The following is a 25789-nucleotide window of genomic DNA, read 5'->3' on the forward strand; positions in this document are numbered from 1 at the left end:
ACCCTTCCTTGGTTGTTAGGTTGGTTCTTCATTCCCAACACCCTCCTTTGGTTGTTAGGTTGGTTCTTCATTCCCAACACCCTCCCTTGGTTGTGATGCTGGTTCTTTGCTCCCAACACCCTCCTTAGTTGTTAGGTTGGTTCTCACTCTGTTCCCAACACCCTTCCTTGGTTGTTAGGTTGCTTCTTACTCTGTTCCCTACACCCTTCCTTGGTTGTAATGTTGGTTCTTTGTTCCCAACACCCTCAGCTGTGATGTTGGTTTGTGCTCTGTTCCCAAAACCTTTCCTCGGTTGTTAGGTTGGTTCTTTGTTCCCAACACCCTTCCTTGGTTGTGATGCTGGTTCTTTGTTCCCAACACCCTTCCTTGGTTGTTAGGTTGGTTCTCACTCTGTTCCCAACACCCTTCCTTGGTTGTGATGTTGGTTTATAATCTCTTCCCAATACTCTTCCTTGGTTGTAACATTGCTCTGTTCCCTTTCCAGGCGCATCCATTAAAGCTCTTCTTTTTACATACTCCGGTTACTCAGAGGACAGAGCTGAGGCTTTATCCAGTATATACATCCTCTTAGCCCGCTGAGCAGAAGTACCAATGTTTTCTATCATTTTCCTGATCAGAAAAAGCAGAGCAGGTGGCCGTGTTGCTGCACCCGCTTGGGGCCAGGCGCGCTGCCCGCTGTTTGACGCAAACCTTTTGCTGCCCAGAAACAGAAGCAGGTGTGAGGTCACCCCGTGGGAAGTTTGTAGCCTGTTAACACAGATCTGTTTGCTCTTTGTTAGCTCACAACCAGACCTGCTGCACCACGGAACTGCAGTGCAATTTGCTCCCAGGTTACCAAAACTCCCTACAAAATGCTCAGAAATCCATTTGCTTCACCCAAATCCCTGTCATGCAGCAACCAGAGAACTCTGGGCTGGTTTAAGTATCCTGCTGTGCCGCAGCCATCTCTATAAAAAGAAAGGTAAAGGTTGATCTGGACCTAACTCCTCTTCCTCTAGGTTTTCTGACCTCAGTGTGTTCTCTGTAGCTGAGCATGAGATACTTGGCGCCAGTGACAGCATTGGCGTGGGGACAGAGAGAGAGAGCCAGGGGCACTGCCTGGGCTTGGGCATAGCAAGGAATGGTGTAAACACGCTGCAGACTCCGTGCTCTGGAAACTATGCAGAAGGTTAAAGTTGAGCCTGCATGGAGCCGCCAACTCGGTGCAAAAAGGAGCAGCTCTGAAACGTGGTAGGAATGGCTCAATGTGTGCCGCACCTGGAAGGAATCGGTGTGTTTCCAGGAAAACAGCCTTGTGCAGAGGGAGGTGAAGAAGTGCTGGTCTTTCTTTATCCATTTCCCAAAGATGCTGGTGAAGCTGCAGCCGTGAATGTGATTTCCCAGGGCTTGAGGCTCCTCTCTGCAAGCTGGGAATGCTGTCTGGCCACGTCAGTTCACAGCTGTGCAATAGGAAGAGTGGAGTAGAAAGAAGAGCTGCTGAGCCTCTGTTAAGGCTGGAAATCCCTTCTTGGAAAGGTTCTGAAGGACACACACTGCTGCAAACGGACACGGTGTGAAAAGGCAGGAGGATTTTACTTGCATCTATCAGAATGAGCACAGTCTGTTTGGCAAACACACCTTGTGTGGTAACTGGGAGCATACAGACCACCATCCACCATCAGGGATGTCGTAACACAGAAGGGAGATGCTCTGCTGCCCTATTTGCAGTGTAAGGGCACAGTGCTGTTTTGGGGTATGCTATTGCATCAGTGCCACATGCAAAACATGGGTGAGGGACAGCAAGTTGTGTAGCAGCCTCTGGCTTAGCAGGAAAGCCACAGCCTGAGTAGTGCCACCCCTACCAACACTTCTCGAGTTGTTTAGGATCCACCATCATGCATCTTGCATATCCAGCCACTCATTCTCACCAAAAAGGAAGAGTAAAAAGAGTATTTAGACAAGAAATCAACACTTCAATAACAAAGCAGCCCTGAGGAGAGGGATTTGGGGCTGTCGCTGGATGGAAGACTCGCCATGAGCCGGCAGTGTGCGCTGGTAGCCCAGAAGGCCAATGGTGCCCTGGGCTGCATCAAGAGAAGGGTGAGCAGCAGGGACAGGGAGGGGATTCTGCCCTCTGCTCTGCTCTTGTGAGAGCCCACCTGGAGCACTGCGTCCAGATCTGGGACCCCCAACACGAGAAGGACATGGAGCTGTTGGAGAGGGTCCAGAGGAGGGCCCTGAAATGATCAGAGGGCTGCAGCATCTCCACTATGGGGACAGGCTGAGAGAGCCGGGGCTGTGCAAACAGGAGAAGGCTCCAAGGAGATGTTATAGTGACCTACCAGGACCTGGAGGAGCCTACAGGAAATCTGCTCCTGAACAAGAGCTCATTCAGGTTTGAGAGGGTTTGTGAGAACCTTCCCCCATCACATCCCCAGTGCCCCTTCTCCACAAATCTCAGACAGTTCTGCAGCATTACATTCCCCAGAGCCTGTTTTCCTGGGCAGTTTGGAGCCTTTCATCCCGTTATTCACACAACCAGATGAATTCAGCCGTGAGATCCAGGCTTCTCTCTGTCCTCATTTATCTCATCAGGAGCAGCAGGGCTGCCCATAGGTAAAGGCTGCGGGTTATCAGCACGCTGCTCTGTGCAGAATGTCCTCAGGTTCTTTGTTTGCTGAGCACAGCCGTCCGTAGGGCGCTGCTGGGTGATGCATGCAGGTGAAGGGTTTGGAGCTGTGCCTGGCGCCGGGGCTCAGCTTTGGCTGCAGCAGCACTGCAGGACGTTTAGGTTTTGTTCCCTCTCTCTGCAGAGCAGCCACAGGGCTGCGTTGGGGTCCATCCCGTACCGAAGGCTGCCGCAAAGACCGGCCCTGGACCCAGCTGAGCTCTCCAAGGAGGAAACCAGGAGGATCGCCAGGATCTTCTCTGCTCGTCTCTGCAGGAAGGAATAGCGTGGATGGGGCTGTGGGTGAGCAGCCCATTCATACACAGCGGCTGCTTGGGGAGAGCAGGTGGGAGCAGCAGGGCTTGGCCTGTGGCCCTTAATTGGTGTAATTGGGGCTTACTTAGAGGGAGCGGAATTGTGGTGGCCCTCCAAGGGAAGATCCCAGGTGAGGTTCAGCCCCCTGCTGGCCAACACATTGGCTGCCTTGTTCAGTTCCCCAATGGCCGCAATGCGTTTCTATGCACTTTTATACAACAATGTGGGTAAAACACCCCATTTTGGGGCACATCCTTGGCCTGAAGGATGGCGAATGTGAACAAATAGCCATCATAGAGGAGAGCAGGGAGCTGCTGCATCGCTGCCCACACGTGGGGCTGGGACAGGAGCTTCCTTCCCTCCTCATGGCCATTAATCCAGCCTGAGGGTGCCATAAAATGATTTGTACGAAAGGGTTTGCACTGAGATACTGAACGTTTATGTTATAAATTATATTGTAAATTAACTTTGTACATTCCTACGCCACATCTTCGTGCTTCAAACTGTGCTGTTACATCCATGCCTTTGCTGGAGAGCTGGTTGTGTTTCAATAAAGTGATGCCCATTTCTGGCTGACTGCGTCCCAATGGGATTGAACACCTCCAAACAGAGCAGGTGGAGCAGAGCGGGACAAGGGGGGTCCTGGTGGTGACCCCAAAGGTGGGGATGGGGCCGCCCTGGCAGCATCGTAACCATGTGGATGTTCTAAGAAAGCAGAAAATGGGTTTTTGTTGAGTTTTTACCCCATCCTGGAGCTGCTTCCCGTCCCCGCAGCCTTCGTGTGTCACTGTCTGGGGTTCCTGACGCTGCTCCACGTGAGCGCGGGGGACACGTGGAGGTGGCTGCGGTGCAGGAAATCCGTGTGGTAAACAAACCCAGGCCTGGCAGCTGTGTGGGATTAATACCAGCCTCGTGCTGGGGACAGAGGGTCCGTCCCAGCCTCCCAAGCAGACTGTATCATGTTTTCTAGTGCTGCTCCCCCAAAGCTTTGGCGCGGGGACTGAAAGGCCGTCACCCCTCGGCGCTGCCAGGTGGCCCCAGTCCCAGCAGCTCAAGTGCCAACTGGGGGACGGGGCTGTGCTGCCACCTGATCCCCGCAGCCGCTGGAATGTGCCCTGTGTGCTATATAAGTGCAGCAGGAGCTGGAGCTCAGGTGAGACGGGGACACGGAGCCGAGCGGCCGCGGTAAGGCCCTGAAGGACATCAGGGGTCAGCAGGCTGCTCCGGGCCTTGTTTTCCCTATGGATGCAGCAAAACAGAGCGGGATTTGATTCTGTGCTTGTCTGAAGCCAACCAGAGCTGTGGCAGCAAACTGTCCACGAGCCAGGAGCCCCGTAGGAAGCAGCGTCCCTCTGCCAACCTTTGCGTTCCCTCCCAGCCGTCATGGTGGGCCTGAAGCCCCCCGAGGTGCCCCCCACGGCCACCGTCAAGTTCTTCAGCGCCGGGACGGCCGCCTGCATCGCTGACCTCTGCACCTTCCCACTGGACACGGCCAAAGTGCGGCTGCAGGTAAAGCCCCAGGATCCCCGCGGGCAGATGGAGCTCCCACAGTGCTGGGAGCCACCACGGCGATGACACCGAGCGGGGACAGCTGTGGCACAGAGGGCAGGGTGACGATGTGGGCACCCCACAGATCCAGGGCGAGGTGAGGATCCCACGCAGCACCAACACGGTGGAGTATCGGGGTGTGCTGGGCACGCTGAGCACCATGGTGAGGACTGAGGGGCCCCGCAGCCTCTACAGCGGGCTGGTGGCTGGGCTGCAGCGGCAGATGAGCTTCGCCTCCATCCGCATCGGGCTCTACGACTCTGTGAAGCAGCTCTACACCCCAAAAGGGGCTGACAGTGAGTGCAGGAGGGGCTGGGAACTCACCCATGTTGTGCATCTCAACCTGGTGTAACCACCCCGTTGGACGCTAACCCATCCCAATGGGGGACCAACTCATCCCAGTTGGGACCAGTAATGGGAAGGGGGACCAACCCACTCCAGTGGGGGAGCGATTCATCCCAATAGGGATAACCCACCCCATTAGGGGACCAACCCACACCAATGTGGGACCAGCTCATCCCAGTAGGGACCAGCTACCTCAATGGGAACCAACCTACCCCAAGCATGCAGAACCCAGCCCCAAATTGCATCCCCAAGCCCCAGAGTCACCCCTCTCCCTACCTGTGTCATGGGATGGGGTCCCCAACTTGTGCCCTCCCCAGGCACGGGGCTGCTGGCTCGGCTGCTGGCAGGATGCACCACGGGGGCCGTGGCCGTGACGTGCGCCCAACCCACCGACGTGGTCAAGGTGCGGTTCCAGGCTCTTGGGGCGCTGCCTGAGAGCAACCGTCGGTACAACGGCACCGTGGATGCCTACAGGACCATCGCCAGGGAGGAGGGAGTGCGTGGGCTGTGGAGAGGTAGGGGATGGGATGGGGTGGGATGGGGTGGGGTGGGGTGGGATGGGGTGGGATGGGATGGGATGGGATGGGATGGGATGGGATGGGATGGGATGGGATGGGATGGGGTGGGATGGGATGGGATGGGGTGGAAGAGGAGGTAGTGGTGAGGAAGGTAGATGGGATGGCATGACATGAGGATAGGGATAGAATAGAAAAGAGGATGGGAAAGGCATGGGATGGGAACAGGACTTGTAGCATCAGAGGAGTTTGGGTGGGAACTCAGCCCCCATCCAGCCACAACCCCTCCATGGGGAGGGACGCCTCCTGCAGCCCTGGTGTCTGTAGCTCCATCTGTGGCTTCGGGCACTGCCAGAGAGGGGCACCCACAGCTCTGGGCATCAGTGCCAGGGCCCTCCTTAAAGGTGAGATCTCTAGGAGAACTGTAGGGATGTGGCACTGAGCAACGCAATCAGTGGGTGTGGTGGGGCTGGATTGGGGTTGGACTTGGGGATCTTGGAGGGCTTTTCCACTCTTAATGATTCTATGAGCAGCATCTCTCAGCCCTGAATGGAGATGAGGGATGGGGATGGGGCTGAGGACAGGGACGGTGGCACTGGGGCACCCAGCAGTCCCAACAGCACCACCCTCCCCACAGGGACGATGCCCAACATCGCACGCAACGCCATCATTAACTGCGGCGAGCTCGTCACCTACGACCTCATCAAGGACGCGCTGCTGCGGGCGCAGCTGATGACGGGTGAGGATGGGAGCGAAGGCACAGCCCTGTGTGCCATCCCCATCCCCATAGCCCTCACACCCCATCCTGCCCCACAGACAACATCCCCTGTCACTTCGTGGCCGCTTTCGGGGCTGGATTCTGCGCGACGGTGGTGGCGTCACCGGTGGATGTGGTGAAGACGCGGTACATGAACGCCGGCCCCGGGCAGTACCGCAATGTGCCGAGCTGCCTGCTGGCCCTGCTGCTGCAGGACGGCGTCGCTGGTCTCTACAAGGGGTGAGTGGAGCAACACCAGCCCCATATTGCTGCCATGTCACACAGCGCTGACCGCGGCCGTCCCCTCCAACGCCGCCGTCCTCACTGCAGGTTCGTCCCCTCCTTCCTGCGCCTCGGCTCCTGGAACGTGGTGATGTTCATCTCCTATGAGCAGCTGCAGCGCCTGGTGATGCTGGCCCGGTCTGCACCGCCCTGATGGACCCCAGCCCCGACTCGTCAGCGCTGATGAGCTGCAGCAGTCAATTATATTAATTGCTGGAGCGGCAGGGAAGGGAGACAGCAAAGGTCCCCCTGAGCCTATGGGATGAGAGGGACCAAAGGTGGCTCGTGAGGGACCAGCAGGAGGAGAACAGACAGAGAGGGAGGATGGAGGTGACCAGATGGAGGTATATGGATGGATGGAGGTGTCCGCAGTGGAGCAGGGAGACAAAGAAAGAAGGCCTTGAGGTTTTCCAGTTGGGAGCTTCCCAGCAGCAGTGGGATGGACAGGTGGGGAGGAGCATTATGGGATGGGGGATGCGGTAAGTCCAGGTGTTTCTCACTGATGCTTCAAATAAATCACCCCTATGGGGTCTATCCCAGTAGTACTTGGGGCTCTGTCACCTTCTCTTTATTAGAGGGGAGGGTGGGGTTTTACTCCCGGTCCGGAGCCGCTGTTGGGTTCCAGCCCTCGTGGTCTCTTCCTCAATGATTCTGCTCTTGCCAAAGGGGAGCAGCCCAACAGCGGGGAGCGCTGCAGTGCAGAAGGAAGGGAGGAGGGCAGTGATGGGTGCAGCAGAACACAAAGGGAGCAGAGTTGGGCTGCGGGGAGCCCTGTTTGTACCTCACTCACAGCACTGGCGGCCTCAGCGGGAGGAAAGCGGGGGGTGGCAGCAGCTCTTAGGGCAGCAGCGCTCTCTTCAGGAGCACCTTCTTGTTGGGGCTGAGACGTTTGGGGAAGCAGACGTTGAACTGGATGAGGAGGTCGCCCTTTTGGTGCGGGTCCTTCAGCAGCGGCATCCCCTCCCCAGGCACCACTTTGCAGTAGGTGGGGCTGCAAAGCGAGAGGGAGCTGAGGGTGGGAGCCCCCAACCTGCTCCCCAAAGCTCTTGGAGCACCCAAGAAACCCAAGAGGAGCAGCTGGCAGCCCACAGAGGTTCCTCCCATAGCACCCATCTGCCTGCAGCTCTGCACACTCACTGCACGATGTCGTTGATGGGGATGTTCAGCAGCCGCCCATCCAGTGTCCTCACTTCCACTGTGCAGCCAATCAGTGCCTAAAGATACAGAGCAGGACCCCGAGCTGCAGCCACACAGAGCTCCCCCATCATTAACCATGTGGCCAAGAAGGACAACTCCCATAGGGACCAAAGGGGCTGAGGCTCCGAACCCGGCGCTGTCCTCCTTCTGCATGTTTTGCAGTTGCTGGCTGAAGGCAAAAGGCAGCTGGACGCCCCGTCCCTTTGCTCCTCACCTTTCCCAGGGGGATGTTGGCCACGTAAATGAGGTCGTCGTTGGTTCTTTTAAACCTCGGGTGAGGTTTCTCTTGGATAACGAAGATGATGTCGGCTGGAATGATGTTTGGGCCCTAAAAAGGGGGATGGGGGTGGGAAAGGAGCTCTGGGAATGGTTTTATGGACCCAGCTCACAACTTCAGGTCACAGAAGTTACCTGGTCTCCTTCCTTCTCAAATGTGATCCTGGTGCCCTGCTTCCACCCCGGCTGCACGTCGATGATCAGGATCTTGTCCCTAATGGTGCTTGTTTGGCCGTCTTCGTTCATCACCTGCAGGGTGGATGAGTTTGGGGGGATAAAGGGAAACCTCTGCTGTCAGAACAGCTCCAGGCCGGGCTGGATGCACCCTGGTGCAATGCGATCTGCTGGGGGGAAGGTGTAGCTCATCCTGCCTGGCACAAGCTCCCTCACTGTCCTTACCCGGCGGGAGATCTTCATCTTCTTGGTGCAGCCAAAGAAAAGGTCTTCGAGGGAGACGTGGAGGTCCCACACCATCGGGGGGTCCTGCTTCATCACACCTCTTCCTCGCAGCCCTCCAAAGGGCAGCGTCGCCTCCACACCATCCTTGGTGAAGAACTCTGCATGGGGCAGCATGGAGGACACAGGGCTCCAAACCACATTCCCAGGGTGAATGAGAGAACAAAACTTGCAGCAGAGAGGAGATGGAGATGAGATGATGGGAATATTACACTCAGAGGGTGGTGAGACCCCGGCACTGCCCAGAGCTGTGGGTGCCCCATCCCTGGAGGTGCCATAGGCCACAGATGGGCCCTGGGCAGCCTGAGCTGGGGGCACCCATAACAATGGATGGGGCTGAGGGGGCTTTGAGGTCTGTTAGGAATAAGTTCAGGGGCTGGTGTTGAGCGCAGCCCTAAAAGGGCACAGGCTGCCCCATGGATGGCAGCAGAGCAGCCACCCACCTGCAAAGGGGTTGTGTCCTCCAAAGAACTCCTTGAAGACTCTGTCGGGGTTGTTGTGGAAAACATAACCAGGAGTCCAGGCATCCTCACTGCCAGACTCCACAGGGACGCCGCCTTTGAGACCTTCTTCACCAAACCGATCGTAGATGCCTCTCCTTACAGCTACGGGGCAAGGAGAGACGGGGAACAGACATCTTACTGAGAAGGATGCGCTCAGAGCCACCCTGAGGGGAAGGAGGTGGGAGTTGTGGTAGAGAAAAGCAGGACATGAGTAATCCCAGCACATAGAGCCAGCAGTGCTGCTCCAATAGAGGGAAACAGGCAGGAAGGGAATGTCCCCTTCATGTGAAGCACTGCATTTAGACCTGGGGCCTCCAGCACAGGAGGGACGTGGGGCTGTGGGTCTATAGGAAGGAATGGGGATGTTCAGCCTGGTGAAGGCCAGGCTGGATGTGGCTCTGGGCAGCCTGGGCTGCTGGTTGGTGACCCTACACACAGCAGGGGGATGGAGCTGGCTGAGCACTGTGGGCCTTTGTAACCCAGCCCCATTCTCTGACCCTATGGGCTCATCCCCGCTGCTTACGGTCGCTCAGCACATCGTAGGCCTCCGCCAACAGCCTGAACCGCTCGTGCGCCTCCGGCTCCCTGCATTTCTGCGGGTGGTTCTCCAAGGCCAACAGCCGGTACCTGCGGGATGAGGAGCACAGCGAGGCCTACAGCCCCCGCTAGGCCCCGTGCTGGGATTGAAGCTGCCATTCGCCCCCAACCCGCCCCCAAACCACATATATCCACCCCCCCTCACGCCTTCTTAATGTCGGCGTCCGTGGCCTGGCGGCCCAGCTCCAGCACGGCGTAGTAATCCTGCCCCATGGCGGCCTCCTCGCTATGGTTACGCAAACAGTGGATGGGTTACCAAGGCAACGCCTGTAGGCCGCACTTCCGGCTCTAGGACACATTTCCGGTTCCGTTGGCGCGGAGCACGATGGGAGTTGTAGTTCTTTCAGCGCCACCCGCCGCCATTTTGTACCAAACAACCCACTCGGGGCTTTAAGATTAACACCGACTTTTCCTCCACACAGACTCTATGAAAGCGGCTTTATTTCAGCCCACAGCCTCGATTTAACACCCAAATCCACCTCATAGCAGATAAAAAGGGGCTGGAAGGGGCAGAAATGAGCAGAAACAGCCATAACATCAGCCCCATCCCTCCCTCATAGACCCCATAGACCCCATAACACACACAGCCATGTTGCTCATAGACCCCATAACACACACAGCCATGTTGCTCACAGACCCTATAACACACATATCCATGTAGCTCACAGACCCTATAACACACATATCCATGTAGCTCACAGACCCCCCCATTAACCCCTACAGGTCTCCCAGCTGGTACCGCCGCACCACGCCGTCCCTGCAGCACGTGTAGATCTGCTTCTCCCACTGAGCGACCTGAAACAAGGGGGTGGGGGGGGAAATAATGCAATAAGCCAACAAAGCTGGGTGGGAGAACACAATGAGGTTCAATAAGGCCAAGTGCAACTGTGTGCTGGGCTGCATTGAAAGGGGTGGCCAGCAGGGACAGGGAGGTGATTGTCACCCTTTACTCGGCTCTTGTGAGGCCCCATCTGCAGTGCTGCATCCAGGCCTGGGGCCTCCAGCACAGGAAGGATGTGGAGCTCTTGAGTGGGTCCAAAGGAGACCACTAAGATGGCCAGAGGGCTGGAGCAGCTCTGATATGAGGAAAGGTTGAGGGAACTGGGCTTGTTTAGTTTGGAGAAGAGAAGGCTGCGGGGAGACCTCATTGTGGGCATCCAGTACTTGAAGGGAGCGAGTAAACAGGAGGGGGAATGGCTGTTTGTGAGGGTGGGCAGTGATAGGACAAGGGGGAATGGTTTAAAGTGAGACAGGGGAGGTTTAGGTTGGATCTGAGGAGGAAGTTTTACACCCAGAGGGTGGTGACGCACTGGAACAGGTTGCCCAAGGAGGCTGTGGATGCCCCATCCCTGCAGGCATTCAAGGCCAGGCTGGATGTGGCTCTGGGCAGCCTGGGCTGCTGGTTGGTGACTATGGTCCTTATGTGTCTCTATGGGTCTCACTGTCCCCCACTGTAATCCATGGGGTCCCTATGTGTCCCAATGTCCCCCTATGGGTCCCAGTGTCTCCCTATGGGTCACTATGTGTCCCTATGTGTCCCAATGTCCCCCCTATGGGTTGCTATGTGCCTCTATGGGGTCTCCATGGGGTCTCTTATGGGTATCTATGGGCCCAAATGTCTTCCTATGGGTATCTATGGGTTTCAATGTGGTCCCTATGTGCCTCTATGGGGTCTCTTATGGGTCTCAGCAGGGTCCCTATGTGTCTCTATGGGTCTCACTGTCCCCCACTGTAATCCATGGGGTCCCTATGTGTCCCAATGTCCCCCTATGGGTCCCAGTGTCTCCCTATGGGTCACTATGTGTCCCTATGTGTCCCAATGTCCCCCCTATGGGTTGCTATGTGCCTCTATGGGGTCTCTTATGGGTATCTATGGGCCCAAATGTCTTCCTATGGGTATCTATGGGTTTCAATGTGGTCCCTATGTGCCTCTATGGGGTCTCTTATGGGTCTCAGCGGGGTCCATATGTGTCTCTATGGGTCTCACTGTCCCCCACTGCACACAGCAGGAGGTTGGAGCTGGATGAGCACTGTGGGCCTTACCTTGTACACAGGGTCACAATCTGCCTCAGTGAGGTCGATGACATAATCGAGGTCTTGCTGAATGATAAAGCACGTTCCATCACCTACACAAGCAGAAGGAACACCAAGGAAGGAAGGAAGGAATATTGAGTGATGAGTAAAAACAGGCCACGTTCTTTCTATAAACAGCACTATGAGCCCAGCAGAAATGCCCAAGAAAAGGCTCTAATGACTGAGAAGCTCCTTGCAGGCCATGATATGGGGGAGCACAAGAAAAATCACAAGGCAAAAAGCAACTACATAATAGGATGCTTCCACTACATTAACTTTTTGCAATGGACACTGTGTGAAACCCTCTCCTAGTGGCTCGGACATCCTGTGTTTGTATGTAAGAGTGGGCATAAGGAGCACAGAACTGCTCAGCTCAAGTCTATGATCTACACACAGCACTTGAGTTACCTTGGCTGGCAATGAATCCATCTCTGTATGGGAGCAGAGAAAGCACTGGTGCTCCTGATCTGTGAATGATTTGGATTGGAGCACTGGAAAAAAGAGGAATGGAAAGAAGAAGAACGTTATGGACAAATCAAAACCCATCCCAATGTCTGAGTGCTGAAAGCAGAACGTGAGGTAGTGATTAAAAGATAGACAAGAACATGGGGATTATCCCTACCAAAACAGCCACAAGTTTGGAGCTTATATGATTGAAAGACTTTTTAGATTATTCCATGCCAGGCTCCTCTGTCCTCACCCATCCATCTGGATGCTCCTTGCTTAGAGTCTGCCCTTTACAACAACTAAAAGCCACCTCAGAGCAGCTCCTGCCAAAGCATCTTCTTGAATGTTACCCAAGAGAAAGAAAAGGCTGCAAGGGGTTCCTAAGCTCACAGTGCCACTGTCTGGGCTGTATCCACCTCCACTGTCTGCCAGCACCTTTGATCTGACTCTTCCTCGGAGGAAAACAACCAACCACAATTGTGGTTCAAGACTTGCAGCCCCACGTATGTACTCACTTGGTGTTTCTCACATCCAGCTGATAGATGTTCCCATCCTGAGTCCCTGCTAGGAAATAGGTACTTGAGAGGAATGTGCAGCAATTGAAGGCATCAGATCCATCAAAGAGGAACACCTGGGAATATAAAGAACGGCAAAGTGTGAGATCTCACAGATGTGCCAAAGCAGCCACAGGACAGCCAGGAATAGGACAGCAATTTACTCAGCTTCAGTTCCTGCATTCTCAATGACATCTACTGGCTGCTGTTTAGCTTGCCACATACCTGTGTGGAACACACAAGCAATTCTTACTCCTCAACCCCCCACGTATAAACCTAGCCAGAAAAACAGGAGAGAAAGGATCCCTTTATACTGGTCTTTAGTCTCTCTTTCTCTGAATAAATACAGGGGAGAATACTGCAACTTGGGACCCCAGCCAAAGACAATGCTCCCCAGAGAGCTGGATAGATAGCAGCACTTAAGCACACTCAGGGGAGTGCCACAGGACCTGGAGCACAAAACCAGTGTGTGCTCAGTGCTGGTTCCCATCCCCTCCTGCACAGGGTTATTTTGAAGCACTACTGATAGTCTCAGCCCCCTTACCGGCTGCCTGCTCTGCAGCCCAACTCCTTGCAGCTTCTTGTCTTCTCGAGCCAGCAGCAGGATTTTCCCTTCTGTCCCAATCTCACGTTCACCTGAGAGGAAAACACAGTTTAACTCCAGCAGCACAGGGAGACGACAGTCCTCAAGTCTGATGGCTGGGATCACAACTGCTGAACCCACAGCAACATCCCTCTTATGCAAAGCAGGCCAGTAGCCAACAAGACTGCAGCCTTAATCACCCAAACTGGAAGATAAGGCTGAATTCCTCCATAGAGATATATGCTGGTGACCTAGTGAGGGCATACAGCTGCATGCCACGCTCTCTGAATGACACCTGCAGCACCAGCTGACAAAACTAAGGGAAAATAAAGGCTGTCCTTTAAGAATGTTCCTTACTGGGAGCTTTGTCAGGCGTGCCCAGGTTCACTGAGTCGTCAGCAGTGCCCACAGCGATGCCATTGATGGGAGAGCCACAGTCAGCAATGACACCCAGACACGAGGATTTGCCGCAGTCCCAGAGGCGTGCAGTGCCATCCCTAGAGCAGGAAAGGACGTTTCTTCCCCGATCCACAATGGCAGTATCCAAAATACCTGCATCAAAGCAAAGGCTGAGTTCAGAGACAGCACAGAAGGTAAAGGCTGAGAAGGGCATATATTTCCCCGAGGCAACCACGGACCCACCTACAAGTCCCAAGGCACTGGCTCCAAAGAGCCACCAGAGAGCATAGCAGGGGACAGAGGTGGCACACAGGCAAATAATGGGAGGTGCAGCACAGGGGAAGGGAGCTACAGCCTTTGAAAGAGGTCCGTGTGAAAGGCAGCAGCTCCCAGTATATCAGCATGGGAGCCATCACGCTGCACAGGGGTGGGGATGCTACCAATAACTTCACAGTGGGTGAGGTTGGAAGGGATTTCTAGTAATCTCCTGGTCAAACCCCCAGTGGTTCAGTGGTCAGAAGACTTAATGAACACTTTCCCTATAGAAGGTGTCATTAAACATCACTAACTGAAATGACAGGTGAAGCCTGAATCAGTGGAAGCCAAGCAGTTCAGGCTGGAGTTCTGAAGATGAACCTTGGAGTCATCAGGAGCCAAACAGAGCTGTTCTGACTCAATGCCATCACACTGCCTACCATGTGTTGCTTACAAGGATACGTGTGTCAAAGTGTTTTAAAGTCATGCAGTTAGATCACACCAAAATAGCATGTTCAATGCAAAACAAGTTAAACAGGTTCTCATCCATGCCCTGCAATCCACTGGGACTAAAACAGCATCAGTTGGAAGAGTTTGTATCAATCACAGCAAATAGCCCTTAAGCCACCACAGAAGGTGGACCAGGAATCCTCTATTTAAGGAATTTACTGTCATCTCCAGCAGCATCAATAGGGGCAGAGCCAAACATCTAAGAATGAACAAGCTTATTCCAGGCTCTACAAAGAAATAGTCATTGAAGAATCCTTGCAGCTGCGCATGGTGTTGAAAGGGAGAATGGAATCCTCAAGGCAATAACTGCCTGTCCATTTTCTGCATGCCTCTTAAAGCTGCTTCATGCTTTTCTAGGCAAAGGCAAAAAAGGAAGAGGCTCTGGAGCAACTGAAGGTAAGCACGATGAGCTGGGAATAAGCAGGAGGCATTGACTTGCGAGCAGCAATGCTACTAATGCAGGTCACAGCTCCACCTCTGTGTCCTACCTCAGCTCAGCAAGAGAAAGTTCCAGCTGTTTAACACAGCAACCACTGATCTTCTTATTCTGGGAGGCTGAAAAAACTTCTGCCATCTAACACAAACACACAGCATGAGGTGCAGCAGGTTGGGGACTGAACGTCAGCCCTTGGGTGCAATGCAATGACACGCACAGCAGGTTAAGCATTTTAAAGGCTAAATAATCTGTACCTCCTTTGTGACCTTTAAACGTCACTACGCAGCTGGCGTCTTCTGCTGACCAGATCTTTAGCTGGGCATCCATTCCCCCACTCAGAACCACGAGGCCCGATGGGAAAAACCTGCAACAATTCACATCATACACATGGCCTTCCAATAGTCTCTGGAAAAACAAAGAACTTCATGCTAGTTCCATTGTCATCACCCTCAAGCCAAGCAATTTTTGAGCTATGACATTGGAGAGATGAGTGTTACCACATGGGCAGAGGATTCAGCTCAGATCCTCCAGGGCTGCACTCCTGGAACAGGTTTATCTGAATCCCAGGCAGGCAATAAGGTCTGCTTTGAGCTTCACCCTGCTACATGAATAGCTCACTGCACAGCAAAGGGATTGTTTCTAATAACAGATTAAATGTCATGTGCAGTTTGCTCTTTCCCTCTACTCTAGCACAGAACAAAGCAGTGCCTGCACTGCTAGGAGCTGTCAGTTACCTCCATCTCTGAGCTCTCATCACACTGATGAACATTCTTTCTTTTCAGTGCAGTTGTAATTATCAACAGACACAACAGAAAACCTCTAAGGTGCACAGATTCCCATTAGCTTTTCAATCCAGACCCTCTCCTGCTCACAGCATGCAGACAGCCCCAGGTTATGGCTGAATGACTATGCAGTGACAAAGGCAACAACACAACACCAAACAGAGCTGCTGCTCTTACTCTTATTTCTCCATTTGCAGCCTGCCAGATCTTCATGGTCCCATCTGTGCTGGTAGATACGCCGAGCCCTCCACCACTGGAAATATCCAGACATGTAATCTGCAGGAGGGACAAAACACAAACCATGTCAGATTCAGGTGATTCTGTACACAGCAATTCCTGCTCGAGAATGTAAAACTCCATAGGAGATGTGCTCAGTACATCATCCAGCACAATTATCTCACCAAGACAGATCGCTTAATGCTTTAAAACATATGGAGGTGCCCATTCGTTCAGCTAAAGATCTCAGCTTGGTAACAGACCTCCTAACACTTAACACCCTTAAGCTCACTGACTTTGTCTCCTCAAACTCAACACATTGTGAGGCATTAACTAAGCCTTTACATGATGAGAGGATAAGGAGACAAACAGGTTGCCCAAGGAGGCTGTGGATGCCCCATCCCTGCAGGCATTCAAGGCCAGGCTGGATGTGGCTCTGGGCAGCCTGGGCTGCTGGTTGGTGACCCTGCACACAGCAGGGGGTTGGAGCTGGATGAGCACTGTGGGTCTTTGCAACCCAGGTCATTCTATGATGAGATGAGCTGGGGGACCAGAAGATGGCACAAAGCACCCCAGATTTTTTCCAATTGCCACCAACCAGACAGAAAACTTGTTCTTCTGTCTCCTCAGATGGGCTCTGTCATAGCAGGGTACAAACAACTGCATGCTCTGCATTAACACCAACACACGTGGGTACCTTTGAAGAGAACAGATGTTAAACTTGCACTCTTGTAAGAGGATCACCATTCCCACAACGCTAGACATGTATTGTCTACAACTGTGTTGTATTTGGGGATGAAGTGATGCAAGATAACAGGCATCCCACACCTGAGATCATAGAATAGCATGGGTTGGAAGGGACCTCAAGGATCATGAAGCTCCAACCCCCCACCACATGCAGGGCCACCAACCTCCACATTGATACCAGCCCAGGCTGCCCAGGGCCCCATCCAAGCTGGCCTTGAACACCTCCAGGGATGGACGGGGCATCCACAGCCTCTCTGGGCAGCTGTCCCAGCACCTCACCACTCTGTAAACAACTTCCCCCTGACATCCAACCTCAATCTGCCCTCCTTCAACTCCAAACCATTTCCCCTTGTCCTGCTGTTATCTGCCCTTTCACAGAGTTGACTCCCCTTCTGTTTATAGGCTCCCTTCAGGTCCTGGCAGGCTGCAATGAGGTCACCCCGCAGCCTTCTCTTCTCCATGCTGAACAAGCCCAGCTCCCTCAGCCTGTCTTTGTATGGGAGGTGCTGCAGCCCTCTGAGCATCTTTGTGGCCTCCTCTGCACCCTCTCCAACAGCTCCCTGTCTTGTATTAAGAGCCCCAGACCTGGACACAGCACTGCAGATGGGGCCTCACGAGGGCAGAGCAGAGAGGGACAATCCCCTCCCTGTCCCTGCTGGCCACCCCTCTGCTGATGGAGCCCAGGATCCCATTTGCTTTCCGAGCTGCAGGAGCACAATGCAAGACAGAGGTTTCCAATATGGACTGCAGCAATAAAAGGCAGAAAAAAACACCTGGGTTTCATTAGAACAAGGGTTAATGCCAGCATCAGCACTGCAGACAGCAGTTCTTATGGCACCTTATCATGCACATGAACTGCCCAGGGTTTGTGCCTCCGCTTTAAATAAAGCCAGACTGGGAATTAAAAGAGGAGTTAGAAGATGTAGAAGCACGAGTGCCTCAGCTATTAAGAAAGTCATTAAACACATTCACTTACATATGATTAATCTGGGTGACTGGGTGACCAATCTGAGGCAGTTTGCTCTCTATTAAGCCAAAAGCAGCTTGTGAAGGATGCAATGCAGGAACAAAGCACCTCGCTGATGTGCAACACCCACAGATGCTCAGGAGGGAGACAGAAACAAGCAAGGAGCACTCAGAACAAGCAGCAGCAGGTAAGCAGGGCAACAGGAGCCGAGCTTCAAACTCATCTACATGTTAATGGATATCGGTTGAGCTGCTGCCAGAGGAGCTCTGCAGCACAGCTGCAACCCATCACACCCCTCTGCCAGCAGACTCAACACTTCTGCCTGCACTTCCATTTTGCTGTGCTGCGAACGTTGACCGCATTTATCACACAAAAGGGCAGCTGGGGACTCTTCAGTAGCACAGAGCTCGGAGAAGTGATTCACCTCTGCCTCAGGAGCTGCCTCTGTGCCAAGGCTGGGCTCAGCACAGCCCCATTGCCTCTTAAAACAGCTGCAGAGATGTGGAATCGCCTCTGTGTCAAAACGCATCTTGATTTATGTTGCTTTCGGGCTCCATTAACACCAAGTTCGCTTTTCAGCACTTTCTGCTGAGTTTATCACAACTATTTACTCAATAATTCACAAGTCAGGTGTAGTGCTTCACTAGAAGCCATCAGGGGCTCCCATTAGGGCAGCTGGCTGTGTGTGCAGGCTCCATCACTTCTTGGATCATTTCCCTATTAGGGTGAAGCATTCAGCAGATGCACAGACCACTGCCCAGCAAAGCCAAGGTGTGTCTTCCTCCACAGTGCAGAAAGGAGATTTCAAGTCCAAGTTGATTGCTCCATATCAAGGAGAAGCTGTGCTGGTTGCACCTCCAGGTTGCAGAGGTACAAGAAAGAGGATTGCTCAATAAAACAAGCAGGTTCTTATTAAAGTAAGTGGCAAGTTCATAAATATACGTTATTATAAATTAAATATAAAATTAAATGACAGCAAACAGGCACTGCAAAGCAGGGGGAGATTTAATCAAAGACGAAGAGCTCAGTGCACGGAGCTGCTTGTGTCTTGTGGGTTGGCTTATTTTATACAGACTAATTCATCTAATGGCTTCACAGTGGAATTCAACATGGAACAGAATATGAGCAGATTAGAGCACTTACAAGAGAATGGCTAAACCCAAAGTGACTGAACTAGAAGAGGAAATGCTCTAATACCTACAGCTCCATCACACCTAGTTCTGGGATCCACAGCCCTGAGCATTCAGCCCTGATCTGTTCTGGGAAGCCAGCCATAAACCCTGGCCCAATTCCTCTCACATCCCTTTGGTTCTTTTAGCTGTCACCCTCAGACTCCTCTACAATTACTCCTCTACTACACCCCCTTGCAGGGAGCAATAAGTAAACTCCAGTACTTATTGAGTATAATAACCTAAGAAATACAGGGAAATCAGGATTCTCGTGGGTGGAAATCACTTGGATCTTTTAATTTATTTAGTATCAAAGGAGAAAACAAAGTCAGACCCAAATATTACCCAGTCCCAGTTGAGCATTCAGTTTATTACAACTCTTACAAGGCAATTTGAACTTCAGAAACCTCCAGGACTCCAACAGCACAAACAGCCATGAAATAAAACAGATTCGTTTTAGAGATACACACAAACATCTATAGAATCTCACACCTTTTTTTTTGTGTGTGTGAAGCTTAACCAGGATTGTTTCTGTTATTTTAAGGCCTGATGTGGTTTATTAACCAGTTTATACACAAAGCCATCACCTGACCAGGCACACAGCAGTCAGATGCATCATAAAATCATGCATTCACTCCCATTTCTTTCTTACTTAGCAAAGTTACTTACACTTTTCTGATGAATCCTGGCAAAAGTTGTGTAGGGTGCCAAGAATTTGGTGGACACATTTTCATGAGGGCAAGAAATGAGAATGCTTTTCTATGGGAGAGTAACAGAAGGGCTGTTAGTCCATCTGAAACACTCGTAAACCCCTGAGGCACAAACAACATACAGAGAACGGTGGTGAGAGAAGCAGAGAAATACTACTACATCAACTGCAACCTTTGAAATGAACACTTAGATCCCCATGCCCAACCCCAGCCCACCCCTATCATGCCCATGTCTCTTAGTGCTACATCCCCAAGGCACACCAAGAGACACACCTGATCCACCCCTGGTGCAACTTGAGGCCATCAACTCTCAACCTACTACCGTCACATTGGAGAAGAGACCGACCACAAAGCCAGAGAGGCCTGGGCACTGCACAGAGGGAGACGAGGTGACAGCTACTATTTCAGCTGCCCTAAGGCTATGGCCCCTCTATGTGTGGAATGGGGTTACTAACCCCACATTTCCCCCCAGCCCCCTCACCTTGGTGACTTCGCCGACCACAAAGCCCTCGGAGGCAGCGATGTCAGGGACACCCTCGGTGCTGAGCCCACGGCGGGTCAGGCTGCCATACAGCGTGGGCTTCCCTGTAGAGATAGCAGCCATCAGCTCACCTTCATCATGTTTAACAAACAGGATTCATCTCTAAACCACCTTCAACCCCCTTCTTAACCTGCAGGTGCCCACAAACTATCCTTACACCCTCTTAAGTACCCCTCCCAACAAATCATTCTCATTCCCTCCTCCTAACCCACAGGACTCTGCCCTCTACCCCCCCAAAACCACCCTCACCACCTCCTAATGCACAGGAACATGTTGCCCAAGGAGGCTGTGGATGCCCCATCCCTGCAGGCATTCAAGGCTCTGGGCAGCCTGGGCTGCTGGTTGGTGACCCTGCACATAGCAGGGGGTTGGAGCTGGATGATCGTTGTGGTCCTTTGCAACCCAGGCCATTCTATCACTCTATGATGATTTTATGACTCCTCTAACCCTAACCCTCACCCTCTCCTAACTCATGGAGCTCCCCCAAACTGCCATCACTCCCCTCTTCCTAACTCACAGCCTCCCCTCATTTCACCTTCACCACCCTCCTAATCCACAGGCACTTCTCAAACCATCCTAACCCACGGGGTGCCCCATAAACCACCCTCACCCCTCCACTTTACCCACAGCATCCCCCCACAAACCTTCAATCTTCTCCTAACCTACAGTGCCTCCTGCAAAACCACCCCCACTCCCTCTTTCTAATGCCAAGGCCTCTCCCAAAGCATCCTCACCCTCACCTAACCCACAGGCACCCTCCAAAAACACTCCCACCCTCTCCTAATCCAAAGGAGTCTCCTAACCTGGCCCCCACCAGATTATTCTCACCCCCACTCCCCAAACCACCTTCACCCTGCCCTTATCCCTGACCACCCCCTAAACTGCCCTCATTACCTCAAACCAATCTCACTGCTTCCTAACTCCCATCTTGATAAGCATTGTCCTCTAACCCACAAGGCCTCACCAAGCCACCCTCAAACCCTCCTAACCTCATCTCCCCAACCCAAACCACTCTCATTCTCTCTTCTTAACCCATAGATTCATTTATCTCCCCCAGAACTGTCCTCTCTCCTCACACACCGCCCACCCCAACCATCTTCATCTCCCCCCCCTCCCAACACCACCAACCACCTTTCTCCTACTCCTAACCTAGAAAGTCAGAGAATCAGGCTGTAAAAGACCTTGAAGATCTTCAAGTCCACAGAGTCCCCCCCCAAAACTCTCCTCTCTCCCTCCTTCTAACCCCCAGATTTCCCTCAAACCACAGAACCACAGATTCCCCCATATATCCCCACAGAGACCCCATAGATCGCCATAGAGACCCCATAGACCCCATAGATCGCCATAGAGACCCCATAGACCCCATAGAGACCCCATCGATTCCTATAGACCCCCCATAGTTCCCCACAGAGACCACATAGACCCCATAGATCCCCATAGAGACCCAACAGACCCCCATAGAGACCCCATAGATCCCATAGATCCCCACAGAGACCCCATAGATCCCCACAGAGACCCCATAGATCCCCACAGAGACCCCATAGATCCCATATATCCCCACAGAGACCCCATAGACCCCATAGATCGCCATAGAGACCCCATCGATCCCCATAGACCCCATAGATCCCCACAGAGACCCCATAGATCCCCACATATCCCCACAGAGACCCCACTGAGACCCCATAGACCCCATATATCCCCACGGAAACCCCACAGACCCCATAGATCCCCACAGAGACCCCACAGATCCCCACTGAGACCCAACAGACCCCATAGATCCCCACAGAGACCCCACAGAACCCCACTGAGACCCAACAGACCCCACAGATCCCCACTGAGACCCCACAGACCCCAGCCCTAAGCCAACACTTCAGTTCCCCGTCCCTTAAGGCCTCACCACCCCGACCCAGCAGCACCACAGGCCGCCCCTCAGCGCTCACCCGGGCTGCGGCAACTCAACCAGGCCTCGCCCTCATCCCTCCTGCGGAGAAAAAGATCGACGGTGACCGAAGGGGCCGGGAGAAGGAGATATAAGGGCTGGAAAGGGACCGAGGGGCAGCTCCCACCTCAGCGCCTGACTCCAGTCGCTCTGGATCCTCAGCGTCGCCGCCGCCATCTTGAGTCTACACCCCCCCGCCCCCCTTCCTGTTCCGCCTTCCTCCTTCCCGTCATAGGGGTATGAGAGGTTCTGAGCCCCATTGAGGGGATATGGGGGGATATTGGGTTTTATGGGTGGTATTGGGTGCTATGGGGGGTGTATGGGGGCTGCTGGGCACCCTTGGGGGGGTACGTGAGTAGTTCTGGGTGCTATGGGGTGGTACTGGGTGCCCATAGAGGTATAGAAGGTGCTGGGCACCATGGGGTCCTATTGAGAGCTAATAGAGGTATGGGGATGTTCTGGGTGTCTCTTAGGGATTATATGGGAGTTTATGGGTATCAATAGAAGTATGGGAGGTGCTGGGTGTCTCTTAGGGATTATATGGGACTTTATGGGTACCCATAGAAGTATGGGAGGTTCTGGGTGTCTCTTAGGGATTGTATGGGAGTTTATGGGTACCCATAGAAGTGTGGGAGGTGCTGGGTGTCTCTTAGGGATTATATGGGAGTTTATGGGTACCCATAGAAGTATGGGAGGTGCTGGGTGTCTCTTAGGGATTATATGGGAGTTTATGGGTATCCATAGAAGTATGGGAGGTGCCGGGTGTCTCTTAGGGATTATATGGGAGTTTCTGGGTACCCATAGAGGTATGGGAGGTGCTGGGTGTCTCTTAGGGATTATATGGGGGGTGCTGGGTGCTCTTAGGGATTATATGGGAGTTTCTGGGTATCCATAGAAGTATGGGAGGTTCTGGGTGTCTCTTAGGGATTATATGGGAGTTTATGGGTACCCATAGAGGTATGGGAGGTACTGGGTGTCTCTTAGGGATTATATGGGAGTTTATGGGTACCTATAGAGATATGGGAGGTGCTGGGTGCTCTGGGGGCTTGTATAGGGTGTGCTGGTTGATATTGAGGACTACTGAGCACCCATAGGGGAGTGGGGTGCGGTGGGAGGCACACCAGGATGCTGAGTGTTCATAGGGGTATGAGAGGTTCTGAGCCCCCTTAGGGGCATATGGGGGGATATTGGGTTTTATGGGTGGTATTGGGTGCTATGGGGGGTGTATGGGGGCTGCTGGGCACCCCTGGGGGGGTACGTGAGTAGTTCTGGTTGCTATAGGGCTGCTATGGGGTGGTACTGGGTGCCCATAGAGGTATAGAAGGTGCTGGGCACCATGGGGTCCTATTGAGAGCTAATAGAGGTATGGGGATGTTCTGGGTGTCTCTTAGGGATTATATGGGAGTTTATGGGTATCCATAGAAGTATGGGAGGTGCCGGGTGTCTCTTAGGGATTATATGGGAGTTTATGGGTATCCATAGAAGTATGGGGGGTGCTGTGTGTCTCTTAGGGATTATATGAGAGTTTATGGGTACCCATAGAAGTATGGGAGGTGCTGGGTGTCTCTTAGGGATTATATGGGAGTTTATGGGTACCCATAGAGATATGGGAGGTGCTGGGTTCTCTAGGGGGTTGTATAGGGTGTGCTGGTTGATATTGAGGACCCCTGAGCACCCACAGGGGAGTGGGGTGCGGTAGGTGGCACACCGGGATGCTGAGTGTTCATAGGGGTATGAGAGGTTCTGAGCCCCCTTGAGGGGATATGGGGGAATATTGGGTTTTATGGGTGCTATTGGGTGCTATAGGGGGTATATGGGGGCTGCTGGGCACCCCTGGGGGGGGATGTGAGTAGTTCTGGGTGCTATGGGGTGGTACTGGGTGCCCATAGAGGTATAGAAGGTGCTGGGCACCATGGGGTCCTATTGAGAGCTAATAGAGGTATGGGGATGTTCTGGGTGTCTCTTAGGGATTATATGGGATTTTCTGGGTACCCATAGAGGTATGGGAGGTTCTGGGTGTCTCTTAGGGATTATATGGGAGTTTATGGGTATCCATAGAAGTATGGGAGGTTCTGGGTGTCTCTTAGGGATTCTATGGGAGTTTCTGGGTACCCATAGAAGTATGGGAGGTTCTGGGTGTCTCTTAGGGATTATATGGGAGGTTCTGGGTGCTGTGGGGATTGTATGGGGTGGACCCATAGGCTGTGTGGGGGGGGGGGGAAGGAAGGTGGTGGTTTTGTATGACCCAAATAGAAGGTGCCCCCAATCAGGGCACTCATGGGAGGCAACACCCTGATGTCTGCTATCACCCTTCAGCCCCACGCCAGGAACCAGAGTGATGGCAAAGCCTGGACATACCTGGAGCCGTCCTAAATCACAGGAGGAAGAGGAGGAGGACCCAGTGGAGGCCATGGTGTCGCGGACGGGCTGTGCAGAGCAGCACTGGGCGCTGCAGGAGTGCATGGCGGAGCAGCGGGACTGGCGGCGCTGCCAGGCTCAGGTCCAGGCCTTCCGACAGTGCATGGCCCGGCAGCAGCGCCCGCAGCCCGAGGAGCTGCACCCCAACCCACCTCAATGCTCCCCCCATAGAGAATGAGACCCCCAGGACTGAACCCCATATTGGGACACCCTGACACCTCTATCGGTGCCCCAAGGATTCCGGCTGTGCTATGGGACACGTTTCCTATTATTTTTCCTGTTATTTTTTTTATAAAGCGGGTTGTTATCTTGGTTCAATCATCTTAATTTGAAGGCAGGAAATTAAATCTGATGGCATTTGTCCTCACAAATGAAGAACTCCGCGTCATTCTGCAAAGCACGGAGGGGATTGGGATTGCTGCATCACGGTGGGGACCATAGAATAAAGGTTTAAGCAATGAGGCAACAGCCCAAAGCACCCAAACTGGGGCAGGATATATATATATATATATATATATCCACTCTGCCTTTCTCAAAGCTTTCAGCCTCTGGAGGGTGAGCTGCTCCCTTCTGGGAAGGCCCAGGAATATTTGGGGTGGAGGAAGAAGAGAGGTGAGGTACAGCCCCAATTAACCTCATAAGCTGTAAAAACAGGAGCCAAACCCTCTCTCGGTTTGGAAGGGAAGCTTGAGGTTTCTGTAGGTCTTCTATAGACCTCCAAATATAGCAGGGAAATGGTTCATATTTCATAGGTTCATATTTCATAGGGAAATGGTTTGTGTTCCTATGTGTCTATATGGAGTCTCTGTGTGGTTTCTATGGGTCCCAACTTCTCTCAATGTGTCACTATGTGCCTCTATGGTGTCTCCATGGGTTTCTATGGGGTCTCTCTATGGGTCCCTATTGGTCCCAAAGAGTCCCTATGAAAAACCCAAATCTATCCTTATCTCCTCTAAGTGTCCAAAACAGGGCTGAAATTTGATTAGAGCATGCTTACCCAAAGGATGGTGTGACCAGGCAGTCTCAGCCTTAATTAAAGCAGCTTTAGAATCACAGGATGATTTGGGTTGGAAGGACCTTAAGGATCACCCAGTTCCAACCTCCCAGCCTTAAGCATTCAGAAATACAAGGAGCACAGCAGAAACTTGGGTGCTGTAACCTCTTCCACCCCGTGTCTATATGGATACTTCCAAGCAAAAGCTCCTTTCCGTGTTTTGCAGGAGCAGCCGAACCCTGAGCCCACAACTCAGCACTGCTATGTATAAAGCCAGGGCTGGGGGAAGGAGCAGACGGGCAGCCTGGAGCTCAGTGTTAGCAGGGATGATCAGCATTCCTGTGCTGGCACGGAGCTGTCGGGTTGCAGCTCTGCAAACAGCTTTTGTCTCTGCTTCCTGAACTGCTGACAGCTTGCCACGCTTTCAGGTTTTACTTTCTCTCCCTGCCTTAGTGCACCATTATGGGAAATTCCTCATACTCTGCGCTTTGTGCTTTCAAGGCACGGTGATTTCTCCCTTTCCAAAGGGCCTGGCTTGAGGGATCCAGGGAGAAACATCTTTCATGGCGTGAAAGGCAAATCTGAAATCAAGGAGTAATTTAGCATACACT

The 25789-nt window shown here is 52.9% G+C and overlaps 5 protein-coding genes across 22 annotated transcripts in view; 3 read left to right on the forward strand and 2 right to left on the reverse strand.

Annotated features, from left to right (window-relative positions):
- Positions 1–3542, forward strand: part of C2CD3 (C2 domain containing 3 centriole elongation regulator) — a 45533-nt gene extending 41991 nt beyond the window's left edge. For 7 of the 13 annotated variants that reach the window (XM_085536607.1, XM_085536612.1, XM_085536608.1 and 4 more), the window contains 2 exons: positions 780–961; positions 2793–3542. In XM_085536607.1, coding sequence (XP_085392733.1) covers positions 780–953 — 174 coding nt within the window. In that variant the 3' untranslated portion in view covers positions 954–961; positions 2793–3542. Of the gene's footprint in view, positions 1–484; positions 710–779; positions 962–998 lie in introns of those variants that run through there. The other 6 variants (XM_085536609.1, XM_085536611.1, XM_085536614.1 and 3 more) reach the window with 4 other exon arrangements.
- A 575-nt stretch (positions 3543–4117) lies between these two features.
- LOC107308634 (putative mitochondrial transporter UCP3) lies at positions 4118–6954 on the forward strand. The gene is made up of 6 exons (XM_015852649.3): positions 4118–4471; positions 4596–4806; positions 5173–5370; positions 6008–6109; positions 6187–6367; positions 6458–6954. Exons 1-6 carry the CDS (start codon positions 4346–4348, stop codon positions 6561–6563), a joined length of 924 nt encoding a protein of 307 aa, XP_015708135.1. The 5' UTR covers positions 4118–4345; the 3' UTR covers positions 6564–6954.
- On the reverse strand, positions 6953–9687 carry DNAJB13 (DnaJ heat shock protein family (Hsp40) member B13). 3 transcript variants are annotated; one of them, XM_015852648.3, is made up of 9 exons: positions 9584–9687; positions 9365–9468; positions 8782–8943; positions 8282–8439; positions 8018–8131; positions 7821–7934; positions 7547–7623; positions 7191–7400; positions 6953–7100 (listed from the first exon to the last, which is right to left on the reverse strand). In XM_015852648.3, the coding sequence occupies exons 1-8, from the start codon at positions 9649–9651 to the stop codon at positions 7247–7249; spliced, it is 951 nt and encodes a 316-aa protein (XP_015708134.2). In that variant the 5' UTR covers positions 9652–9687; the 3' UTR covers positions 6953–7100; positions 7191–7246. The 3 variants fall into 3 exon arrangements, with proteins under 3 accessions (XP_015708134.2, XP_085392769.1, XP_085392768.1); XM_085536643.1 differs by having other exon boundaries at positions 8282–8506; XM_085536642.1 differs by having other exon boundaries at positions 8782–9005.
- Positions 9688–9862: 175 nt separating this feature from the next.
- On the reverse strand, positions 9863–21962 carry PAAF1 (proteasomal ATPase associated factor 1). 2 transcript variants are annotated; one of them, XM_085536624.1, is made up of 12 exons: positions 21894–21962; positions 21768–21808; positions 19768–19871; positions 19246–19335; positions 15655–15753; positions 14950–15059; positions 13453–13647; positions 13057–13148; positions 12474–12589; positions 11920–12002; positions 11482–11564; positions 9863–10233 (listed from the first exon to the last, which is right to left on the reverse strand). In XM_085536624.1, exons 6-12 carry the CDS (start codon positions 15020–15022, stop codon positions 10156–10158), a joined length of 720 nt encoding a protein of 239 aa, XP_085392750.1. In that variant the 5' UTR covers positions 15023–15059; positions 15655–15753; positions 19246–19335; positions 19768–19871; positions 21768–21808; positions 21894–21962; the 3' UTR covers positions 9863–10155. The 2 variants fall into 2 exon arrangements, with proteins under 2 accessions (XP_085392750.1, XP_015708126.2); XM_015852640.3 differs by having other exon boundaries at positions 14950–15100.
- Positions 21882–24555, forward strand: COA4 (cytochrome c oxidase assembly factor 4 homolog). Of its 3 annotated transcripts, none has more exons than XM_085536663.1 (2): positions 21882–22003; positions 24083–24555. In XM_085536663.1, the coding sequence occupies exon 2, from the start codon at positions 24105–24107 to the stop codon at positions 24360–24362; it is 258 nt and encodes an 85-aa protein (XP_085392789.1). In that variant the 5' UTR covers positions 21882–22003; positions 24083–24104; the 3' UTR covers positions 24363–24555. The 3 variants fall into 3 exon arrangements, with proteins under 3 accessions (XP_085392789.1, XP_015708143.2, XP_085392791.1); XM_015852657.2 differs by lacking the exon at positions 21882–22003 and adding an exon at positions 22800–22910; XM_085536665.1 differs by lacking the exon at positions 21882–22003 and adding an exon at positions 23683–23705.
- The last annotated feature ends 1234 nt before the right edge of the window (positions 24556–25789 follow it).

The sequence above is a fragment of the Coturnix japonica genome, chromosome 1 (assembly GCF_054131305.1).
Source record: "Coturnix japonica strain WE chromosome 1, WE-NBRP24, whole genome shotgun sequence".
In the NCBI taxonomy this organism is placed as follows: Eukaryota; Metazoa; Chordata; class Aves; order Galliformes; family Phasianidae; genus Coturnix; species Coturnix japonica.